At 43.3% G+C, this 23,905-nt stretch overlaps 1 protein-coding gene across 1 annotated transcript; it reads left to right on the top strand.

Annotated features, from left to right (window-relative positions):
* The first annotated feature begins 255 nt into the window (after window positions 1–255).
* On the top strand, window positions 256–19,018 carry LOC118556397. Its single transcript, XM_036135700.1, has 4 exons — window positions 256–448; window positions 1,714–2,039; window positions 13,939–14,014; window positions 18,807–19,018. The coding sequence occupies exons 1-4, from the start codon at window positions 271–273 to the stop codon at window positions 19,016–19,018; spliced, it is 792 nt and encodes a 263-aa protein (XP_035991593.1). The 5' UTR covers window positions 256–270.
* Window positions 19,019–23,905: the final 4,887 nt, after the last annotated feature.

Here is a 23,905-nt window from a genome sequence, read left to right as displayed (position 1 = left end):
TTTTTCCCATATCTACAATAAGATTTTCCTGGAAGTCATTAGACATTGAGAAAAAACAAGACATTCAAATGCTCCTCTAAACTTCAAACCTTGGGCAAAATTTTGTCAACTGTGTGTTGCATCAATAATCTGAAATCTAATTTACATTGATGTTTTTTACATTGGCAATCTACTCTGTTTGATAAATGTTGAATAGATTGCTTTTGCATCAAAGTCATCTTGTTTTGTTTTCTTTCAAGGGTTTATGCATGGATCTGTTCAAGTCGTAGGATGTTTTACTGTCAAAAGGAAGGCAACTACACATTTGTAAACAAATCAAAGAGTTGGGATGATGCCTCTTCGTACTGCGAGAAAAACTATAAACATCTGGCGACTTTCGAACGCTCCAATATGGAAAATATATTCACTGAGAAGGACTTTCCCGTCTGGGTTGGAATGCGCAGAGAAGGTAACCACCATAGTCACAACCTCTGATGAGTGTAAGTGATTTTAAGGGATATGAATAATTTACTGATATGCTGTCACCACATATGGCTAAATATGTCTACTGTGATATACATAATAACTGAAAATTTTGTAAGAAAAGCACATTTGAAGTACTTCGATGAAATGTGCTGCACAAAATACTTTCAGATGTTAACATCCAATGTCACTGAAATTTATGTGTATCAGGGACTTTCAATCCTTTAAACAACTAGTATTTACAGGATCAGATGATTAAACAATATTCAGCCACAATAAATCTTATGCAGCATTGGAGCCATAAGGTACAGTCCATTGTAGCTAACAAATTTCTGGTTTTATAATTAATCTTCTTGTGTCAGGTTTGGTGTATTTGTCGATAGATCACAGTGCTTGGGAGTCACATGGGGAAGTGAGTGATAATTTATTAAGAACAACATGGTAAAAACTTACAGACAGATCAGGCAAAGACAAAAACCAGGAAAACAACAACGGAGAATCCGACAAGCAGGGAGAGGAAACTGGCAGGTTAAACAGGGGAGGAAACAGAGGGGAAAGCAGGTGATTAACTGAATGCTGGTTCTCAGTCATCCAGGACTGAACTGGTCCAGTTGTTTCTATTTTTTAACCCTTTTTGGATTTATTTAACCAAATGTTAGTGAGGTGCATGTATATATTTGAATCTGTGTCCATACTTTTCAGCCTGTTTGGCTGAGGAAAATCACAGTAAATTTAGACTGGTACACATGTGTGTTGCTTTAACTATTTATTGCAAAAGCATGTTGTATATTCTTAGACTTAGACTTAGACAACTTTATTTGTCAGTTTGTATGCACAGAGTGTGTACAGAATGAAATTTTGTTTGCATACAGCTTGAAAGTTACAGTAAATTGCAGTATATTACAGGATAAAGTAAATTACAGGATAAAGTGCAGCAGTGATTTAACAGTAAAACAATTGAAATGTAAACAATGCAGGAGAAAGAGGTCAGTGGATTACTTTCCTCCTTGGAAAGTAATCCACAAAATCCCTGAATAAACGACATCCATGCCCTTGGTGAATGGATGAAACCATTTGTCAAGAACTACAGCAAGAAGTAGAGCTCCTTTGTTTTCTCCTTAGTTTTTACTATGATTAAGTTTTTCTATAACAATGAAGCACAAAGAGTGGTTGGATCTCTGGCTTTCCTGCTGATTGTAGACAGACCATCAACCCAAACATGCACTAAAGCTTTTATGTCTTTTCCAAAAGGGGATATAGTCACATGGACCTCAGGAAATTCAAATTATGAAAACTGGACAGAAGGTGAGCCAAGAGACGGCTATGACTGTGTCACCATCTCCTCACAGACCAAGCTGATGGCCACCGAAAACTGTAGCGTCGATCTACCCTTCGTCTGCATGTATGAGGTGAATAGTAACGTTCTCCTGGTGAAGGAGAACAAGAGCTGGGAGGAGGCGCTAGAACACTGCCGAGGCCTCAGTAACAGTGTCCTTCGCTACGATCTGGTCAGCGTGCAACCCGGAGACGAACACGAGCGCACAATGAGCAAGGCCATGGAGGCTGACACAGAGGAGGTGAGTTCAGTGAGAAAACTACTAGCCTGATCTGATTGGTTAGCTGAATAGCAAATATTTAAAATAATCTTCTTTATAAAGGGAATTCTTTCCACAGAAACACCAACATCTTCAATGTATTTTATTAGAATTTTGAGTGATTTTGTTAAAAATAATATAAACAAATATATAAAGAGGGAAGTACACATTTGTATTTGGTTTCTCTGTGTTGATACGTTGTTGAGCTACCTTGTCCAGTTTTGCACACCTGGAGACTGTTTTTGTTTTTCTTGTAAAATAGTTTTAGCTCAGTCAGGTAGGATGGAGAGCGTTTGAATGAGAACAGCTGTCAAGTCTTGCCAAAGATTCTGAGTTACCTTCAGTTTCTGGACTTTGCGCCCAAACAATGTGAACACATGCATCTGCTTTGATTTGCCAAACCATTTAATCATAGCCTTGACTATACGTTTAGGTTGGTTCTTCTGGAAAACTCAAAACTTGGATCTCTGGGGACCCAATATTCGAACCAGACAGCGTTTGCATTTAAAAGGTTTACTTTTAAATATGAATTGATGGCAGAAGGGACAAGGAGGCCAGAATGGCAGGAGACCACAGAGTCAAGCTTGACCAGATTAATGTGGCTGAAAGTGCAGATGACCAGGTAAAGCAGGCAGGTAAAGACTTGACCAGATGCAGCCAATGTGGGCAGAGCGAGACACAGAATCTTTAGGAGCGACCAGAACCAGGTGGTGCACACAAGCACTAGGTAAGACAACTAGTGAGGGCAGGGTGGCAACAGGTCCACAGAATTGGCTGTCAGAGTGAAAACAACACTGGGGAAAACCACAAGCTGGCAGCAAGACAAAAGGTTCTGGCAGGGAATGGTTGGGTGAGTAATAGTAATAGTAAGTAATATTGTCTTTATTGTCATTGAAACATACATTACAACGAAATTTGTTCTCTGCTTTTAACCCATCCCCTTGGGGAGCAGTGGGCTGCCATGTGCAGCGCCCGGGAGCAATCTGGGGTTAAGGGTCTTGCTCAGGGACCCAGAGTGCAGGCACTGGAGATCAAACCGGGTACTTGCATCCTTCTCTAAATGCAAGCGCGCTGCTCTGACCTCTAGGCCAAGTCAGGGACAGAGTCCCTGAGAAGTACGAGTCAGGGTGGGATTATAGAAGATGTTCCCCCAGAACACCATCAGATCCATCATTTTCAAATGGAAAGCACATGGTACCACAACAAACCTGCCAAGAGAAAGGCACCCACTCAAACACCGACTGGGGCCAGGAGGGCCTTACCCAGAGAGGCAGCACAGGGACTGCAGAGATTGGAGGATATGTCCAAATGAGCACAATAAGTCGTACACTCCATAGAGCTGGGCTTTATGGAAGAGCGGCCTGATAAAATCCATTACTAAAAAATATGAAGGCTCACATAGTCGACTCCTCAAACATATGGAATTCATGCCTTCAAGGAATGGGCAAAACTCTACTCTCAGCGACTTTCAGAGTCTTTTCCAAAAGCAAGTTACAGCTGGAATTGCTGACAAAGGTCCGTCCATTTTTTTCTTCCACTTATCCGGGGTCGGGTCGCGGGGGTAGCAGCTTCAGTAGGGAGGCCCAGACGTCCCTCTCCCCAGCCACTTGGGCCAGCTCCTCCAGGGGAATCCCAAGGCGTTCCCAGGCCAGCCGGGAGATATAGTCCCTCCAGCATGTCCTGGGTCTTCCACTGGGCCTCCTCCCGGTGGGACGTGCCCGGAACACCTGACCAGGGAGGCGTCCAGGAGGCATCCTAACCAGATGCCCGAGCCACCTCAACTGGCTCCTCTCGACGTGGAGGAGCAGCGGCTCTACTCTGAGTCTTCCCCTGATGACTGAGCTCCTCACCCTATCTCTAAGGGAGAGCCCAGACAGACTACGGAGAAAACTCATTTCAGCCGCTTGTATCCGGGATCTCGTTCTTTCGGTCACGACCCAAAGCTCGTGACCATAGATGAGGGTAGAAACGTAGATCGACCGTTAAATCGAGAGCTTCGCCATTTGGCTCAGCTCTCTCTTCACCACAACGGATCGGTACAGCGCCCGCTTCACAGCAGACGCTGCACCAATCCGCCTGTCCATCTCCCGCTCCATCTTCCCCTCATTTGTGAACAAGACCCCAAGATACTTGAACTCCTCCACTAGGGGCAGCACATCCTCCCCAACCCGGAGGAGGCACTCTACCCTTTTCTGGTTCAAGACCATGGTCTCGGATTTGGAGGCACTGATTTTCATCCCGGCCGTTTCGCATTCGGCTGCGAACCGCTCTAGTGAGAGCTGTAGATCACACCCTAATGAAGCCAATAGGACTACGTCATCCGCAAATAGCAGAGACGCAATCCTAAGGCCACCAAAACGGATCCCCTCAACACCTCGGCTGCGCCTAGAAATTCTGTCCATAAAAGTTATGAACAGAATCGGTGACAAAGGGCAACCTTGGCGGAGTCCAAATGTCACAGGAAACGAGTCCGACTTACTGCCGGCAATGCGGACCAGACTCTTACACCAGTTGTGCAGAGACCTGACAGCCCCTATTAAAGGGCCCGGTACTCCATTCTCCCGGAGTAGCCCCCACAGGATCCCTCGGGGGATACGGTCGAATGCCTTCTCCAGATCCACAAAGCACATGTAGACTGGTTGGGCAAACTCCCATGCCCCCTCCAGAATCCTGCTAAGGGTGTAGAGCTGGTCCAGTGTTCCACGGCCAGGACGAAAACCACACTGCTCTTCCTGAATCCGAGATTCAATTATCCGGCGGACCCTCCTTTCCAGAACCCCTGAATAGACCTTACCAGGGAGGCTTAACAGTGTGATTCCTGGAACACACCCTCCGGTCCCCCTTTTTAAATAGGGACCACCACCCCAGTCTGCCAATCCAGGGGAACTGCCCTTGATGTCCACGCAATGCTGCAGAGCCCCACAACATCCAGAGCCTTAAGGTACTCAGGGCGAATCTCATCCAACCCCGGAGCCTTGCCACCAAGTAGCTTTTCAACAACCTCGGCAACCTCAGCACCAGAGATGGGAGAACCTGCTCCCAGAGTCCTCAGGCTCTGCTTCCGCAATGGAAGACGTGTTGGTGGGATTAAGGAGGTCTTCGAAGTATTCTGCCCACCAACGCACGACGTCCCGAGTCGAGGTCAGCAGCACACAACCCCCACTATAAACAGTGTTGGTACCACACTGCTTCCCCCTCCTGAGACGCCGGATAGTGGACCAGAATCGCTTCGAAGCCATACGGAGTCTTTCTCCATGGCCTCTCTGAACTCTTCCCACGCCCGAGTTTTTGCCTCGGCGACCAGTAGGGCCACCTGCCCCTTCGACTGCCGGTACACATCAGCTGCTTCCGGAGACCCACAGGCCAATAAAGCCCGATAGGACTCCTTCTTCAGCTTGACGGCTTCCCTCACCGCTGGTGTCCACCAGCGTGTTCAAGGGTTGCCGCAGCGACATGCACCGACAGCCTTGCGGCCACATCTCCGACTTGCCGCCTCAACAATAGAGGCGCGGAACATGGTCGATTCAGACTCGATGTCCCCCGCCTCCCTCGGGACGTGTTCAAAGTTCTCCCGGAGCTGGGAGTTAAAGCTCTGTCTCACAGGGGACTCTGCCAGATATTCCCAGCAAACCCTCACAATACATTTGGGCCTGCCAGGTCTGACCGGCTTCCTTCCCCACCATCGGAGCCAACTCACCACCAGGTAGTGGTCGGTGGAGAGTTGGCTCCGATGCTGCCAAAGGTGTCTCTACAAATTACTGACTTTAGGGGCTAAGCAGTCATGCGTGCTGATGTTTTTCTGTTATTTTGTCCTATTTGTTCTTTCCCACATAACAAAAAAATCCATCTTCAAAATTGTTACCGTGTTATGTAAATGAAAAGGTGCAAAGTCTCAAACAATCAATTTTAATTAAAGGTAGATTGGTAAAACATGAAAAAAGCCAGGGGGTACTTTAGTATTTAGGTCTTTATGATAATGCCACCACCATGTTTCACAGTAGGATATTGTTACTATGCACTAGGGCTGGACAATATGGCTTAAAAACTTAAATCTCTGATTGTATAACAAATCTGATTAATCAATTTTTACCCTCCTTTTCGTTTCACATACACAAATTAAAGAAATTATTTGAAAAATTTGCTTTTTTGTCAAGCATTTCTTCTAGGAGTTAATCTAAATTCCATGTGCAACTAAATACAAGCTGTGAGACATGCTTGTAAAACAAGAGGACTGCCGTTGCAAACAGTGAAAATATAACAAAATGTTTGCTTATAGTGGTATTACACAATAGCTATGTTTACATGGACAAAAGTAATCGCAACAAAGGACTGATGGGAATTAAAATGCGTCATCCAAACAAGCAAATCGCAACATTGTGATCGGATCAAGCTCAATCGGAATGAAATTATAATTTGAATGAGAGGGGTGGTTTATGACGATTAATAATCTGATCAGTGTGCATATAAACACTTGTCAGGCTCAAGTTATTCCGAATGTGGCAAACTGACCCAAGTGCGTATGTCCAATGGACGTAATCCTGACGTATGGCTGAGTGGCGGAAATAAGTCGGGAAGCAAAACTGTCGGGGCTCCCGATACAACCCTTTTATTTGAAACATTGAAAGGAGGTTAAAATTATTATTTATTCAAAAAAAATTCAACTCTAATTAGAACCTGGTGTAAGTCCTGCCTGGGCGCTCAAAAGACAAACAAACTTGTATAATACTGCTTTGTTTACAATTTTTATGTTGTTCAGTGCAAACAGACCTTCTTCTTTTGATGTTTTTTAAAGGAATTTGATTGCTGTTTTGAATAAAGCCAGGCGCATATACGCACACATTATGATGCGATTACTTGATAGTGTGCCCATATAAATGGTACAATATAATAAGTTTTTTGTTTTTTAATCCGAATGCCTTTCAATCCAATCCTGAAAGTTTGTGCATGTGAACAAAGCTGATGAGCTAAGAACAGGCTTTACTTCACTTATGTAACTTCAAGCTATCTTAATAAATTAATAAATGAAAGTGTCTCGTCTTATCATTCATGGTAAAAAAATATAGTTTCCTCTGCAATATTTTGACAATATATTTTCCTAAACGGGATTCAGCATTTCATGCTATCCTCTTCATAGTAGCCCAGTGAGTGTGTTGGCAAAATTTAATCCTGATTTTCCATAAACTAAATCTAAAAAATGTAGATTTGAATTAATTGATTAATTCGATTAATCTCCCAGCCCTACTATGCAACCAATTATATTTTGTTTTTTTATTCGTAGAAAAGTTGAAGATTTGGTATTGCGTCATCAAATACTAAGCGAAGGTCATCTTTTATTAAAGAACAATTCAAAAATATCAAAGTGTTATAGGGTTATTATAATAACCCTGTATTGTCCTAGAAAAACCAACACAAAACACAAGTTACATTTCTGCAGAGAAGGGCAGAGGAGCCAAACGCAGAACTGCGCTTCCTAAACGTCTGGCTCATCTCCGCTGGGACATTCTCTGTCCTCTGCCTTTATTATTGGACTTCAAAGAAGGGTCAGGAAGTGTCAGAAGTTTACAACATACAAAGAGGGGTGCAGGTTTATTGTTGGGTAGTGATCAGTCAGCTGTAACCTACACAGCTGGATAAGGCACGACCTTTCCTTATCTAGCAAAACAATCCACACTTTTTGAAGTTACACCAGCAAAACATTCCTGCAAGCCAACTCTTGAAACAGACCAAATGCCTGTAACTTAATGTAAATAAAATGATGATATTTACATTTCTCTAACAAAGTGTTTATAAGATTTTTCTTCTACTGAGTCAAAAAGGTTACTTCAAGCCTTTATACTTGCTGATGTATTTGCTTTTAAAGTGAAAGAAATGTTATCAGGAATCTTTAAATCCATTTAAAAATACATTTTAAATGCATTTGTATTACAGTGAGTCTGCAGATAAACCCCTGACTGCCACGGTCTGTCCCCACAGGTGTGGACCGGCCTGCGTTTCCTGGGTGATGAGTGGCTGTGGGTGAACGGGGAAAGTACGATGTACAGCGACCTGCCTCAGTGTCCCATGCTGGAGCAGCGCTGCGGAGCTTTATCCAAGAACACCAGCAGTCTGGAGACCAGAGACTGTTCAGAGAGGAAAAACTTTCTCTGTTACCGTTTCATATTTTAATGCCAGCGTTTTCATAGTAGAGCATCTCTAGCCAACTAGCATCCGATAGGTTCCCTGGCACCCAACGATTTAAAACACTTTCTTTAAATGCTGAATTAATAACCCACTCAAAGGACAATAGAATATATATAATCTAACAAAAAATAATAGCTGTTCAAAAAAGTTATTTAATTTTTCCTATTTTCAGTTTAATTTTGTTTCTTCAAATGAGTGTGAAAATGTACATGCGATGCATTCTATCCTCTTTTATCCTTGTTGCTCTCATAGACATAGCTAATGGCTGAGCTTTTACTAGAAGTGTATTGTCCATATAACACACTTAAAACAGTTCCATAAAAGACAATATTAAAATAAATGAATGAATAAAATGAAGTGACACCCACAATAACAATAACCAGTGCTTAGCTAAAATATTTCTTATTCAAAAAAAGTCCCAGCAGAGGTAACAAAGGAGTTTTTATGCATGCTGGTCTTTTTTAACGGGACTCTCAGTCTCCTGCCAGATGTCAGCAGCTGAGAGGAGGATCGTTTTTTTTCTCAAAACCTTTTTATGTAAATAAAGAAGATGAATTTGCTGAATACTAGTTATTTTACTGGGCTGATTAACTACCCGATTTAACTTGTTCTTGTCTTTGACTAAGAGATTTCCATACCAGGAGACTATGTACTACAAATCTATATGCTCCATTTCAACCCCTAGGTTTTAAAAGTGACTCCAAATGACATGTTTGCTACATTATCAGAACCCCAAATCCTAAAGAAGAATTTTCAGCAATCAGTTTGTGAATCTTAGTTCATGTGCTCTTGAGTCTACAAAACGGTTTTGGAGTGGTCTAGTCAAAGTCTTGGCTTCATTCTGAATGAGTTGCAGTGATGTGACCTTATAACGGGCCATTCATGCTGAAGAACCCTCCAATAGGATTGAAGTAAAACAATTCTGCAGGGAAGAGTGGGCAATACTTGTATCCACAGAGTAAACATTCAACAGCAGTGTGACTTTACCACTCATAATATTAACAAGCTGTTTTTAGTCACACAGGAGCCATGTTGCCTTCAGTAGCACTTACCTTTAATAAAATCATCATATAAAGCATTCTGTTTGTATTTTCTTTGGCCTGGTATTAGAGTTTGACCTGAGATATTTAAGCAATTGAGTAGAATAGCAAAACAGAATTAATCTGTAGATGACAAGAAGCAACTGTCTGAAAGTCTGGAAGTGGCACCTCTTGTTGGGAGGAGACAACGTGGAAGACCCAAAAAATGCTGGTGAGACTACATGTCCCATTGAGTCTTGGAACACCGTGAGAGCCACCAGAATGAGCTGGAGGGAGTGACCAGGGAGACTAATCTTTGGGTTTGTCCTCCTGGACCTGCTGACACTGAGACCAACTCTTGGATAGTGGAAGTAAATGGATGGATGGATGGATGGATGGATGGAGAAGTAACCGCTATTAAATCATGACCGTATTAAACAGCACAGATGAAATGATCAAAGCAAGTGTTGGTCTCTAGTCTCTAGTTTACAAATAATGCAGCCAGAGAAATCAGTGCAACGGCAATGAAGGATTTTATCAACCCATCCATTTTACAGAATAGCATTATATATCATTGTCTTGATGGGAAAACTTGACACTTACCCCAAAGTGGAAGGCCAGGGTCAGATCTAATAATCTTAGCTTTCTTTATTGATACAACACTGTGTAATGTATGGCAGTCATGTAGACGCATTAAAGACAATACATTTTAGATGTTATAATTATTATTGGTTGAATTTCTACTTTATATTGCATTTCTTAAACTAAAAAATGCAACAGTAGACCAATGACTAACACAGTATGGAGGGTTAAATGAGAGAGAGAAAAAAAATAATTGAAAAAATAAATGGAAATTTACCATGAAAGAATAAAACATACCATTATAGATTTAAATATGCCATTAAATAAATGTACTGTTTGATGTATAAAATAATTGGTACATTTGAAGCAAAAAAAGGAAATGTGAAAGATGAGGCAAAACGTTAAAAGAGGTGAAGAAAATAGAGCAGAGGAAAAAGAGAGTACTAGATAACATCCTCAGAGTCTGCTTCTACACCTGCAGAAAGATGTAGAAAGAACAACAGAACAAACAAGAAAAGTATTACCGGTGCAAACAACCAATGCCTTTGATTATATCACTGAAAAGTATGCAGTATTTTTAATTCAAGGTGTATGTAGTAACTGCCATGAATGGTTTTGACGAACACGAACACAGCCACACACAGAGCTTAGTTTAAGAGCTTTATTGAAGGTTAAGGGTTATGGAGAATGTGACCAACAGTCTATACCGGGTTGGAGCAGGCGGATAGTGATGGTCGGAGCAGGCGGACAGGCGGGAGCTGGAGGACTGCATGTGCAGTAAGGTAGACCCAGGCAAACGCTGGGGGCCAGGTAGCCTCCTGATAAGGCAAGAGAGCGCTGGGGTCAAGGATGAGCAAGCAGCACAGCAGGGAGAGTCACAGACAGGCACAAGGAGGGTGAGTGAGGCTGGCGTGAGGCGAAGAAGACAGTGAGAACGATGACTGGTGCATGCAGGGTATCAGCAGGAAGGAGAGTGTCGTGAGCAGACGATCCGGTGGGGAAGAGCCGACTGAGGTGAGTTTTGTAAGGAGGATGGCAGGTGGAAAGAGTCCGGCTTGATTAGTAGTGGCAGGTGGCAGATATCAGCGGTGGAGTGAGGAACTGGTAGTATGGGAGGAGGAAGGTGCCAGAAAAATGTTCAGGGTGCAGCAGGCAAAACTGCACCCTGACGGTAACAGCCAAAGCTAATTCTAAGGGTTATCGTTGTAGAAGTGTGTCCGTAAGCACCTGGATCCAAACACCTGTGAGTGTTTGTGAGAGTGCACCTGTATATGTAAGGTTTGTGCAAATAAAGGCAGACACCAGGATGTCTCGTCAACTTCTAGGAGAGAAGATTTTCTTGGAACATTTATTTATTTAATGATTTTAAATAAATAAATGGTACATTTAATCATTTCATGGTACATTTACATTTATTTATTTCATGATTTCATATTAAATTTAGCCTCTTTTAAGCAGCAAAATTAAAAATACTTTAAAACACTATAAAGTCTTTTTTTAAAGAGTAAGGTTTTCATTAATTTCTTAAAACTCTCTGTAGTCTGAGGTAACCTCAGATGGTTGGGGTGGATGCTCCACAGATGATGTGGAGCAGATTAGAAAAGTCCTTGCCGTTCCTGGGGTAAAGTTTGATCCTGGTAAACGATACGGCTGTTAGGAATTAGTGCAACTGATGGACTGTGTTGATGTGTGAGCAATGGTCAGTTTTTAAAGGTAGTGTGGAGCAGTGGCGTAGACGGATTGCTGAGCGAGTAGGGAGACCTTGTACTCATTGCAGAGAGAGATGAGAAACCAGGGGAGGATTTAAGGATTGAGGTCATGTGGACATGCTTCCTTTACTTCATTGGGATGTGGGCTCCACTGCTCTGTACATTCAGAAGTTTTTGGTTATGTTTGGATGGAATTTTCTAAAAAAGAAGGAGAGTAATGGATGGTGTTTTGAGATGTTATTGAGATGAAAGAAGCAGGTCTTACAGAAGTGCTTATATGAGTTTCAAATATGAGGGTAAAATCTTACAACGAGATTCGTGTCTGTAGGGGTATGTTGTGCTCACTTAATATAATGAGGGAAACAGTGGATGAGAGAATTTGATCTGTAACACAAAATACCCCACAGAAAACATGTCGGGTATTGTGAAGAGGAAGATGCGATACGCCAGACGTAACAATGCAGAAGAGCTGAAGTACACTGTCAGAGCAACCTGAGCTCTCATAACACCTGAGCAGCGCCACAGACTGATCGACTCCATGTCGCGCCCCATAGCTGCAGTAACCCAGGTAAAAGGAGCCCCAGCTCATATTATTCATTTTCATGTTTTCAATTGGAGTTCAACATTTCTGGAATTCAACTTTTTTGGAAATCCTTTTTTGTATTGGTCTTCAGTAATATTCTGATGTTCTCAGATACTAAATTTGGGTTTTTCATTAGTTGTCAGATGTAATCATCAAAATCATTAAACACTTGAAATGCATCAGTCTGTGTGTCATAAATTAACATAATACATAGATTTCACTTTTCAAATGGAAATACTGAAAATCTACTTTTTCATGATAGTAAATTAAATTTTATTTATATAGCACCAATTCATTAAACATGTCATCTCAAGGCACTTTACAAAGTTAAAATCAATCATATTATACAGATTGGTCAAACATGTCCTATATAAGGGAACCAGTTGATTGCTTCAAAGTCCCGGCAAGCAGCATTCACTCCTAGAGAAGCGTAGAGCTACAGGGAAATTTGTCTGCATTGTCCATGGCTTTGCAGCAATCCATTATACTGAGCAAGCATGAAGCGACAGTGGAAAGAAAAACCACCCATTAGCGGGAAGGAAAAACCTCCAGCAGAACGGGGCTCAGTATGAACGGTCATCTGCCTCGACCGACTGGGGTTAGAGAAGACAGAGCAGAGACTCAACAAGACAGACAAAAAAGTACAGAGACACACATTGATCCAGTAATCTGTTCGACATTAGATGGTAATAGCGGGTGATCTGTCTTCCCTGGATGATGTCACAGTTAACAGAACGTCATACCAGTTGTACCTACTATGCAGAAAAAAGAGAGAGAGCAAAAAGTTAAAAGATAAAAAGACAACAGTCATTTCAATGTAATGCAATGCAAAACTGGAGAACAGTAGAACTCAGTAGAGTGAGAAAAATAGACCCTGATGTCCTCCAGCAGCCTAAGCCTATAGCAGCATAACTATAGACGTAGCTCAGGGTAACATGAGCCACTCTAACTATAAGCTTTGTCAAAAAGGAAAGTTTTAAGATAAGTCTTAAAAGTAGACGGGGTGTCTGCCTCACGGACCAAAACTGGGAGTTGGTTCCACAGGAGAGGAGCCTGATAGCTAAAGGATCTGCCTCCCATTCTACTTTTAGAGACTCTAGGAACCACCAGCAGACCTGCAGTCTGAGAGTGAAGTGCTCTGTTAGGAACATACGGGGTAATCAGAGCTCTGATATATGATGGAGCTTGATTATTAAGGGCTTTATACGTTAGAAGGAGAATTTTAAATTCTATTCTTGATTTAACAGGAAGCCAATGAAGGGAAGCTAAAATTGGAGAAATATGATCCCTCTTGTTGATTTTCATCAGAACTCTTGCTGCAGCATTTTGGATCAGCTGAAGACTTTGAACTGCATTTTGTGGACTTTCTGATAGTAAAGAATTACAATAGTCCAGCCTTGAAGTAACAAATGCATGGACTAGTTTTTCAGCATCACTCCTGGACAGAATGTTTCTAATTTTGGCGATATTCCTGAGGTGAAAAAAGGAAACTCTGGAAACCTGTTTAATATGGGATTTAAATGACATGTCTTGGTCTAAAATAACACCAAGATTTTTTACTTTATTACCAGAGGCCAAGTTAATGCCACCCAGATAAAGTGATTGGTTAAGAAGTTTATTTTTGGAGGACTCTGGTCCAAAGATTACAACTTCTGCTGATGTATTTGATGCTGATGTATTTGCTTTTAAAGTGTAAGAAATGTTATCTTGTACTTTTAAGTACATTTAAAAATACATTTGGAATGCATTTGTATTCCAGCGAGGCTGCAGATAAACCCCTGACTGACTGCCATGGTCTGTCCCCACAGGTGTGGACCGGCCTGCGTTTTCTGGGTGATGAGTGGCTGTGGGTGAACGGGGAAAGTACGATGGGCAGCTATGAAGGTAATCTTCTTCATAGGCAGCCACCTGCCTCAGTGTCCCATGCAGCAGCAGCGCTGCAGAGCTTTAGCCAAGAACACCAGCAGTCTGGAGACCAGAGACTGTTCAGAGAGGAAAAACGTTCTCTGTTACGGCCTTAATGTCACTGTTGTCATAGGGTCTGGGGCCTCTGCAGCCGACGAGCATCAGACAGACGCCCTGGCAGCCCAAGATTTGCAAAACTTTTCTTTTCATGCTAAATTTTACCCAAATGATCTTAGAATATCTCTACTCTCTAACAGAAAATAATAGTTTTTTAGTCAATTGATTTATTGCTTTCCTATTCTTGATGATATTTTGTTTCTTCAAGTGATTGTTAAAAAAAAATGTACGTGTGACACGTGTTGCTCCGTCTTTTACGGTTTATCCCTGTTTCTCTCCTAGACATATCTATTGGCTAAGCCTTTGCTGCAACTAACTGTATTTACTCTGCTGTATCCTGTAGACTAGAAAACCAGCTCAGAGCTTATATCTTTAGGTGTTTCTTTCCAAAATGTAGCCTCTAAAAAAAACTGAACTGCCATTACGTTTTTTACTTTTCTTTAAACAAGGAAAGTGCTTCCGGATCAGTGCTTCTGTGTTTTTTTCTGATTAAAAGAGCCTAAAACACTTTAAAACTATAACTGTGCTTTCTGTGAAGTAAAGGATTTAAATAAACTTTTTAAGTAAATAAATATTTTGTTTTGATTTTACTGAAAACAATTATGAAAGCTTTACTGTTCATATGCTGCTTTACTGCTATCTTTATTTTTTAACTGGGTACTTTGGATTTAAAAAAGGCTTAAATAGTTAACAGACTGTATTGATCAAAGATATATGTTGTTTAACTTCTAATGCTTTTACCAAAAAAAAAAAAAAATCCAACCCCCCCCCCCCCCCCACGTGCCCTGTCTAGCAATGTGGCAATAGGAATTGATGTCTCAATGCCAGATAGAGCTCGACAGATTTTGCTTTTACAAGTGGAGCGAACAGCTTTCGCCATAGTGCTCCACTTGATTTATGCATGTAAATAGCTTTATTGTGATTCCTGCAGGGAGAATTTCAGATTATATGGACACTACAATGGGAGAGTAAAGGAAGAACAAGAAGAGAAAAAAAGGAAGAGAAGAGGTGAAAGAAAGAAGAGATAAAAGGGAGAGAATGATAAAATGTTCTCTGTCTGCTCCATCACCTGGAAAGAGAGATGCAAAAAGAACAGCACAACCAACAGACATAAAGCAACAGATACAATCGAGTAACACCTAGATGCCATTGCTAAATCATATGTACTATTATTTAAGCTGACATGTGTAAAGTGAAACCTGAAAAAAAAAAGTGAAAGAACATAAATAAATAAATAAATTACAGGCTTTCTGTATATAAGTGAACACTTAATATCTGGAACCCTGCACCTGTGGGAGTTTGTGAGAGTGCACTAGTTTAGGTGAAAATTATCCAGAAGGAAATAGCTCAATAGTGGTTGTGGAGAACCAAAGGCCCGCCTTCCCCGAGCTCAGAGGCAGGAGTCAGAGGACCCATAACCCCGGACTGCCAAAGGGGCCCCCAAAGCAGGGCGCCCAGGAGGGGCCGACACAGGATATCTGCAACCCCCCCCCCCACCCCCCAAGGAAAGAGGAGAGACGACCCAGAGGAAATCCCCTAGCCACCGCAATGCCGACACCCACAAGAGCCGCGGGGACGAGCCCGTGGGCTCCGCCGGCAGCCAGCCCCGCTGAAGTGGTCCCCGCCATGGGCCCTGGGGGCCAGAGGCCCCAGGGGCACCCCTGCGGCGGGTGCCCCGGCCGCCCCCCGGGGGGCCAGGCCCTGCGAAGCAGCCGCCGGGAATGGGCCGGCACACACCCGGGAGCCCGTCCCAAACCCGAGGCCCACCAATGCGCCAGAGGGCCAAGGCGCCTGCCAGCGCAGCGGAGGAGGGCAGAATGCAGGGGGGATGGGCTCCGCACCTAGCAGAGACTTGAGATGTTCTTGGGAGAGGGAGCGGACCGGACCCATACCTGGAAGAAAAAAAAAAAAAAAAAACTCTTTCACACCTCCCTCCCTAGTGTCCCACTCACCACATACAGATTTACAAAAAAGAAAAGAAGAAGAAGAAAAAAAAGGACGCTGTACACCAATTTTTTTTGTTTTTGATTTCTTTCCTCCTTTGATACTATGTTAAAACTTCTTTATCATTGTTTTAACTGGAAAGAAATGCATGAAGGTGAAATTATTTATTACTATTCCATTGATTTGGGGAAAAAACATGAAATTTAGAGATTTTTTATTCCCTTAGATAACAGGCGGAGTAAAAAATATGAAATGCAATATTCCTATGCAAACCAAGCAGGGTGAAACAAAGGTGGATGTTTTTCATTTTAAGAGGAATCTTTGCTTCCCTCTCATTTATGGGTAGACAGCTTCAATTCAGCTGCAGTAACATCCACCAGCAAATGCCACTACATTTGATATTTTCAGCAAAACGTCTGTACATTTAGGTATATCTGGAAGATATTTTTCTCAATAACGGTCCATCTACCTTGATGGCCTGAAAACATGAAACAACCTTGAACCTTTCAAGGAGGAAAGTAATTCCCTGAAGGTCTGGAGGCATGGAGACACAATGGGGGAACCAGGACTAGCTGGTGGAACTACATGTCCCATCTAGCCTTGGAACACCTTGAGTTCCACCAGAATGAGCTGGAGGGTGTCGCCAGGAAGAGTGATGCTTGGGTTTATCCTTCCGGACCTGTTCACGCAGTGATAAGTGGAAGACAATTGATGGATGAAGAAGCAGTAACCAATATGAATACATGTCTTAAATAGCACAGATGAAGAGATCAAAGCAAGTCTCTGGGCTATACTTTTTTAACGATGCAGGCCGAGAAAACCCAAATGGAGCAACTTTATTTTTTTATTTTTTTAAATGGGTGCAAATTTATGCTTACACATACTTTAATTCGGTATATTTCAATAAAATATCCTGAAACTGCCTTGTTTGGTAAAATAAATTCCCATTTATTCAAAGATTTGCTTATGCAGCTTCTTGCATCATTCAAATAAAGTGACATAGTGGCTGGAAAGTAGGCTTTAGTTCAGGTAACCTTTATTGTTCATGAAGAGCATTTTGCTGTACAGTCAGCAGTTACACAAAGGTGAAAAACATACAACAACCTCATCAAGAAAAATCTTTCAGCACAGAAATGGGTTGTCAGTGGAGTCCTCTCCTGCTGGAATATGTCAGTCTGACGGTAACGGCAGTAAAGGCTTTCCTCAGCCCATCGCTTTTTCAGAATAGCGTTCTATATCTCTGTCCTTATGGTCAAAGGTGACATTCAGCTCAAAGTGAATGGCCAGGGTCAGATATAATAATCTTAGCTTTCTTTAATGACTTAATATTACAGAGGTTACCAAGTCTCAATAAAGCAAGAATGAAACACTTTTATGACAAAAGGACTAAAATTAAAAGTTTGAAGTTTCCGACAAACGTTTACAGGCTGGTGTGTTTTCTTTTTAACCAATGACTCTACATTAGGGCTGAAGCTCAATTTATCATCAATAAGTAAGTACAGGTTTGCATCAGCTCCACATGGAGGTGGCGCTTTTACTAGTCAGTGCCCTTTTGTTTCATCTTATCCACATTTGTGTTTAAAAAGGAAGCTTTGCTCCATTTGAAAAAGTTGTTTATTACCAGGCCATGTTCTGTGTTTTCACTACTCAATAGCGACACAATGACAGAATCCTCTGAAAACGTCATTTGTGTATTAGACAAATAAAGCATCCTGGGAGATTTATGTAAAAAAAAAAAGGGCTCATAAAAAGCACCTTTTACTCTGACTCTAACTGTTAGAAATATGTGTATGTAATAATTTTCTTTTTATTTAGTTACAGGGATTTAGTCTGCTTAAAAAGCTGGCTTACAGGAATGTTCTATTGCTTTAACTTCACACAGGGAGAACAGATGCTTCTCCCAGACGAGGAATGTCTTGCTGTATATGTTAATCCTATCTTTGTATGCCAAACCCCATGTTGTAAACCCCCCGTGTCCCTTCTTTTTGTCAAGGTTTAAGTTGTCTGGCTTCTGATTATTTTGCAGTTGACCCAGCTCTCCCTCCCTCAGCCATCAGTCACATCTGTCTGGACTCTAATTAGTCTTCATTCCCGTCACCTGTCAGGCTCCCTTTATAAGCTCACCCCAGTCTGTTCGTGGTTGCCTGGTCGTCTGCAATCTCCACCTGCAACTTCCACTCACTCAACGCCTGTTACTGCCTTGCTGTTGGAACTCCTGTCACCCCAGTGCTTCACTACTTTTGTTTTCTCCAGTCAGCCTGCTCCTGCAAATCATCAACTCCAGCCCGGTAACCGACTCTGGTTTTCACCTTCCACTACTCCTTCTTGCAATAAACTCTCAAGATCAGCTCTGTGTTTGTGTGCTCTGTCCGGGTTCATGAAGACACATCATGACACTTTTGTGTTTTAACCCCCATGTTGTGAACTCCTGAATCCACCTGTCCCCTCCTTGATGTCCAACAATAAAGGAGAAAGACAGAGGCGGCTTGAGGCAGATGAGCCAGACTTTCAGGGAGCGCTGTTCTCCATCTGACCCGTCTGCCACCGCTCTGAAGAGAAGTCTAAGCCTGTGTATGTTTGGTTTTCATTCCAGGATATCTAAGAGGTTATAAAACTTAACCCCCCTAGGGCCAAAACCAAAATTTCCAGGGCGGGCGGGCGAAACGAGACCCTCCATTTCTGTACAGCCCCGTACAGCCCCAATGCCCAGGTATGCGCGGCGGCGTTCCGAAGCTCGCCGCGGCCGGGCCGGCCCCCTTAAAAATCGGCGGGCAAGCCGGGCAGGTGCAGAGCGGATCCCCGCCCGCCACGCCGCCGCCGCCGTCCCGCCGCCGCGCACGGCGGCCGTGCGGCGGCCCCCCAAAGAAGGCTCTTCTCCGCTCGCAGCGCGGGCTCCATCCACAGTGTGGCGCCCGGGGGTAGGGTCGCGAACCGTACGCAGGCGGAGGGGGGGGGCCGTACAGCCCCGCATTGGCCGAGCCCGCGCGTCCGTCGAAGTGACGCGATTTTGGGAGGGGCCAGGCGGCCGAAACGTGGACCGGCCGTACTGGACCCACAGATTCCCTTTGCTGCTGGCGTCGGGCCTTCGGCGCCACCAACCTGTCGGAGCGGGGATGGCGCCAGCGTGGCAGGGGGCGGGAAGGGAAAAACGGGAAAGGTTCACGCATTGGCCGAGCCCGCACGTCCGTCAAAGTGGCGCATTTTTGGGAGGGCCAAGCGTCCGAAATGTGGACCGGCCGTACAGGACCCATAGATTCCCTTTGCCGCTGCCGTCGGGCCAGAACTAAAAAAAAATACGCCACTTATTTTAATATAATGTTAAAATTATTATTTAACCCGTTTGCAAATATAGATTCCAGACCCCTAATGTGAAATAAAAAATTAATCTCCCACTTCCAGGCTGGGGGGGTCTTAGTCACAGACCTTTCCCCAGGAAGAGGGCCTCTTGCTGGGTAAGAGTGCTGGAACGATGACCCCCCTGCTGGAGCTCTGACATGCATAAGGCAACATCTCTAAATGTTTGGTAGGACAGGTTACAGTTTGTAACAGTGGTAGCCACATGCTGAACTTCATAAGACAATGTTATATTTATTAAAAATAACCTACCGCGATATGTACACTTTAGATGTACGTACGCTACCGTGTTATGTACACTTTATATGTACGTACGCTACCGCGTTATGTACACTTTATATGTACGTACGCTACCGCGTTATGTACACTTTATATGTACGTACGCTACTGCGTTATGTACACTTTATATGTACGTACGCTAATGCATTATGTACACTTAATATGTACGTACGCTACCGCGTTATGTACACTTTATATGTACGTACGCTACCGCGTTATGTACACTTTATATGTACGTACGCTACCGCGTTATGTACGCTTTAGATGTACGGCAGCTACCGCGTTATGTACACTTTATATGTACGTACGTCACCGCGTTATGTACATTTTATATGTACGTACGCTACCGCGTTATGTACATTTTAGATGTAGGGCAGCTACCGCGTTATGTACGCTTTAGATGTACGCCAGCTACCGCGTTATGTATGCTTTAGATATTACGGCAGCTACCGCGTTATGTACGCTTTAGATGTACGTACGCTACCGCGTATGTACGCTTAGATGTACGGCAGCTACCGCGTTATGTACACTTTATATGTACGTACGCTACCGCGTTATGTACAATTTATATGTACGTACGCTACCGCGTTATGTACACTTTATATGTACGTACGCTACCGCGTTATGTACACTTTATATGTACGTACGCTACCGCGTTATGTACCTTTTATATGTACGTACGCTACCGCGTTATGTACATTTTAGATGTAGGGCAGCTACCGCGTTATGTACACTTTATATGTACGTACGCTACCGCGTTATGTACACTTTATATGTACGTACGCTACCGCGTTGTGTACAATTTAGATGTACGTACGCTACCGCGTTATGTACACTTTATATGTACGTACGCTACCGCGTTATGTACACTTTATATGTACGTACGCTACCGCGTTATGTACCTTTTATATGTACGTACGCTACCGCGTTATGTACATTTTAGATGTAGGGCAGCTACCGCGTTATGTACACTTTATATGTACGTACGCTACCGCGTTATGTACACTTTATATGTACGTACGCTACCGCGTTGTGTACAATTTAGATGTACGTACGCTACCGCGTTATGTACACTTTAGATGTAGGTACGCTACCGCGTTATGTACAATTTAGATGTAGGGCAGCTACCGCGTTATGTACACTTTATATGTACGTACGCTACCGCGTTATGTACATTTAGGACCTAAAAAAAAGCATCTCATCCACAAAACCTGCGCTGTTTTGAGAAAACTGTAGGGAATAAATGAGTGATAAGCTAAGTTAAGCTCTTACCACTACTCACAGACATTTTGACACATATTTAAAAATTCCACCTCCAGGCTTGGGGGGGTCTCAGTCACACACCTCTCCCCAGGAAGAGTGCCTCTCTCTGGGCTAGAGTGCTGGAACGATGACCCCCCCCTGCTGGAGCTCTGACATACATCAGGCAACATCTCTAAATGTTTGGTAGAGCAGGTTACAGTTTATATTTATTAAAAATAACCTACTGCGATATGTACACTTTATATGTACGGCAGCTACGCCGTTATGTACACTTTAGATGTACGTCAGCTACCGCATTATGTACATCTAGAACCGAAAAAAAAAACGCCACTTTTTAAAAGATAATGTTCAAATTATTATTAAATATGTTTCCAAATTTCCCTTCCAGAGTCCTATTAAGAAATTAGAAAAATATTTCAAAGTACAAGATGTTTATTTGCTTTAATTTTGTAAATGAAAATATGTTGGCCGAGGTGAGATTCAAACCCTGCTCCTCTGGGTGGAAGGCAATGTTGTTATCCACTCTGCTACACCCCTTTGTTGTTATCCACTCTGCTACACCCCTTAGCCCCTATATATAGGGGGCAGAGAACCGTTTTGTACTTCCATGTTGCCTGTACAGCCTCCCTCCTTCTGTACAACTTGGCCTTCTGTGTTGTCCTGCTCTAACTCTACTCCTCAGGTGTGCCTAGTTGGCTGAGGGGGTGTGGCCCACACCTGCAGCTCATTGCAGGCGGCTTCCTCTGGCTTCTTAAGCAGAGCGCTGACAGATGGAAGACGCCAGAGCCTTAAGCAGTGGTGGTACGACGTGGCCTCTGACCCAACTCCTGAAAACCTGCTGGTGAGTTTTTTCATCTTTGAACTTTGAACTAATTTTGGATCTCCCTGTTTTTGTCACAGTTTTTGGTGCTTCTGGATCCTGCTGGTTCTTCCCTCACTCTGGTCAATCCATCTGTCACCCACTTCTGCCCAGCTTTATGGTAAGCAGTGCAGCTTCTAGTAGTTCTCCTGGTTCACCTTTCAGAGTCACTTACTCTTCTTCTCTTTGCAGTCTCTCCAGCCGTGACGTTCTGACCCTGCCGAGTTGTCCGTAGTCCCGTCCGTTATATCTGCCTGTTTCCTAAATAAACATCTTAAAACTGTTTCTTTGCTTCCCGATCATATCTGCATGTGGGCTCGTCATCTGAAAACCATTACAGTACCAAGTTTGGTACACTTCTTTTTAGGAGGCCCTGATTAAGGCCTCATTAAGGTCAAAAACCAGCTGCTGGCAGACAAAATATAGAGCTCCATGGGCTCAAGTGGGCTTGTTTCGATCGTCTCTATTTACTCTTTCATTTGGTACCAAGTTTGTGAGGCTACGATGCTGCTTCGCTAAACAGTGGCACAGAACACTGGTTTCTAGGAGGCCCCATTGAAGCCTCCTTAGCAAGGTGAAAAACCCAGCTGGTGGGAGACAAAGGAAAAAGCTACATGGGCTCAAGTGGGCTTGTTTCGATCGTCTCTATGTACTCTTTCGTTTGGTACCAAGATTGTGAGGCTACGATGCTCCTTTGCTAAACAGTGGCACATAACACTGGTTTATAGGAGGCCCCATTGAGCCTCCTAAGCAAGGTGAAAAAACAAGCTGCTGGGAGACAAAGGAAAAAGCTACATGGGCTCAAGTGGGCTTGTTTCGATCGTCTCTATTTACTCTTTCATTTGGTACCAAGTTTGTGAGGCTACGATGCTCCTAAAACACACTGCTTCTCTGTGTTTTGTGCATCTCTTTTTCATACTTCAAACGGTTGCCATTCTTAGACGCAAGCACCCAGAGGCACAAAAATCACAGACGGCGGTTGAGGGGTGAGCTAGAACTCATATCTAAAGTTTGGTATCACTGCGCATAAATAAACCTTTCTTCCTCAGCTTTTGAGACTCAAATACTGTCTTGAACTCTTAGGAAGTTGGCTGAATTTTTTGGGGCAAACAGCTTTTGTTGTTTTTTTCACAGGAGGCTGATTTTAACATATTTTGTAGGTGACCTTATGAGGAGCAGAACCTGTGATTTTGAACTCCCTGGGTGGTTCCACGTGGACACAGTGGGGGTCAAAAGGTGAAAATTTGCAACCTTTGATGGCACACAGCTCACACACGGTTTGTCTGTTCCAGCTCAAACTCGGCATACAGGAGCCCCTTTGAGGCATCTACCAACGGGTAAGAGCTCATACCTGTATCCCCTTCCTATAGCTACTTCCTTTTAGCAATGAGATAAGAAGATGTGGTTAGTGGCATGTTGTAGAGCACTTCCAGGAAATGAGCATTTACAAGTTTGGTCCAAATCCATGAGCTGCAAAGGCCTCAATTATCAAAAATCAAATATTGCTTGGCTGGTGGCATAGCTCCAGAAACAAAACGGGCCCAGATTTCCACTCTTGGCCATATGCTGCAGTACCTTTTCCCACCACCATTGGTGCTATTGATATTTGGACAGGCCTGTACACCATCCCTCCTTCTGTACACCTTCCATTGTAAACCAATGGAACCAGTTCTGTACAGCCTCCCTCCTTATGTACGCCTTGGCCCCTAAAAAACACGCATAATTAATTAAGCCACGGTCTCGGCCAATAGCAGAAGCTTCCCCACTTTTCCCTTCCCGCCCGTAGTTGGTTGGTGCAGTGCTCTTTCCGACACGTTGGTGGCGCTATGCTGGGTGGGCTAATAAGCCATTGTAAAGCAATGGAACCCGTTCCGGACAGCCTCCCTCCTTCTGTACACCTTCCATTGTAAACCAATGGAACCAGTTCTGTACAGCCTCCCTCCTTATGTACGCCTTGGCCCCTAAAAAACACGCATAATTAATTAAGCCACGGTCTCGGCCAATAGCAGAAGCTTCCCCACTTTTCCCTTCCCGCCCGTAGTTGGTTCGTGCAG

Source organism: Fundulus heteroclitus, chromosome 4, assembly GCF_011125445.2.
Source record: "Fundulus heteroclitus isolate FHET01 chromosome 4, MU-UCD_Fhet_4.1, whole genome shotgun sequence".
NCBI lineage: Eukaryota > Metazoa > Chordata > Actinopteri > Cyprinodontiformes > Fundulidae > Fundulus > Fundulus heteroclitus.
This window is presented reverse-complemented; position numbering and strand designations above follow the sequence as displayed.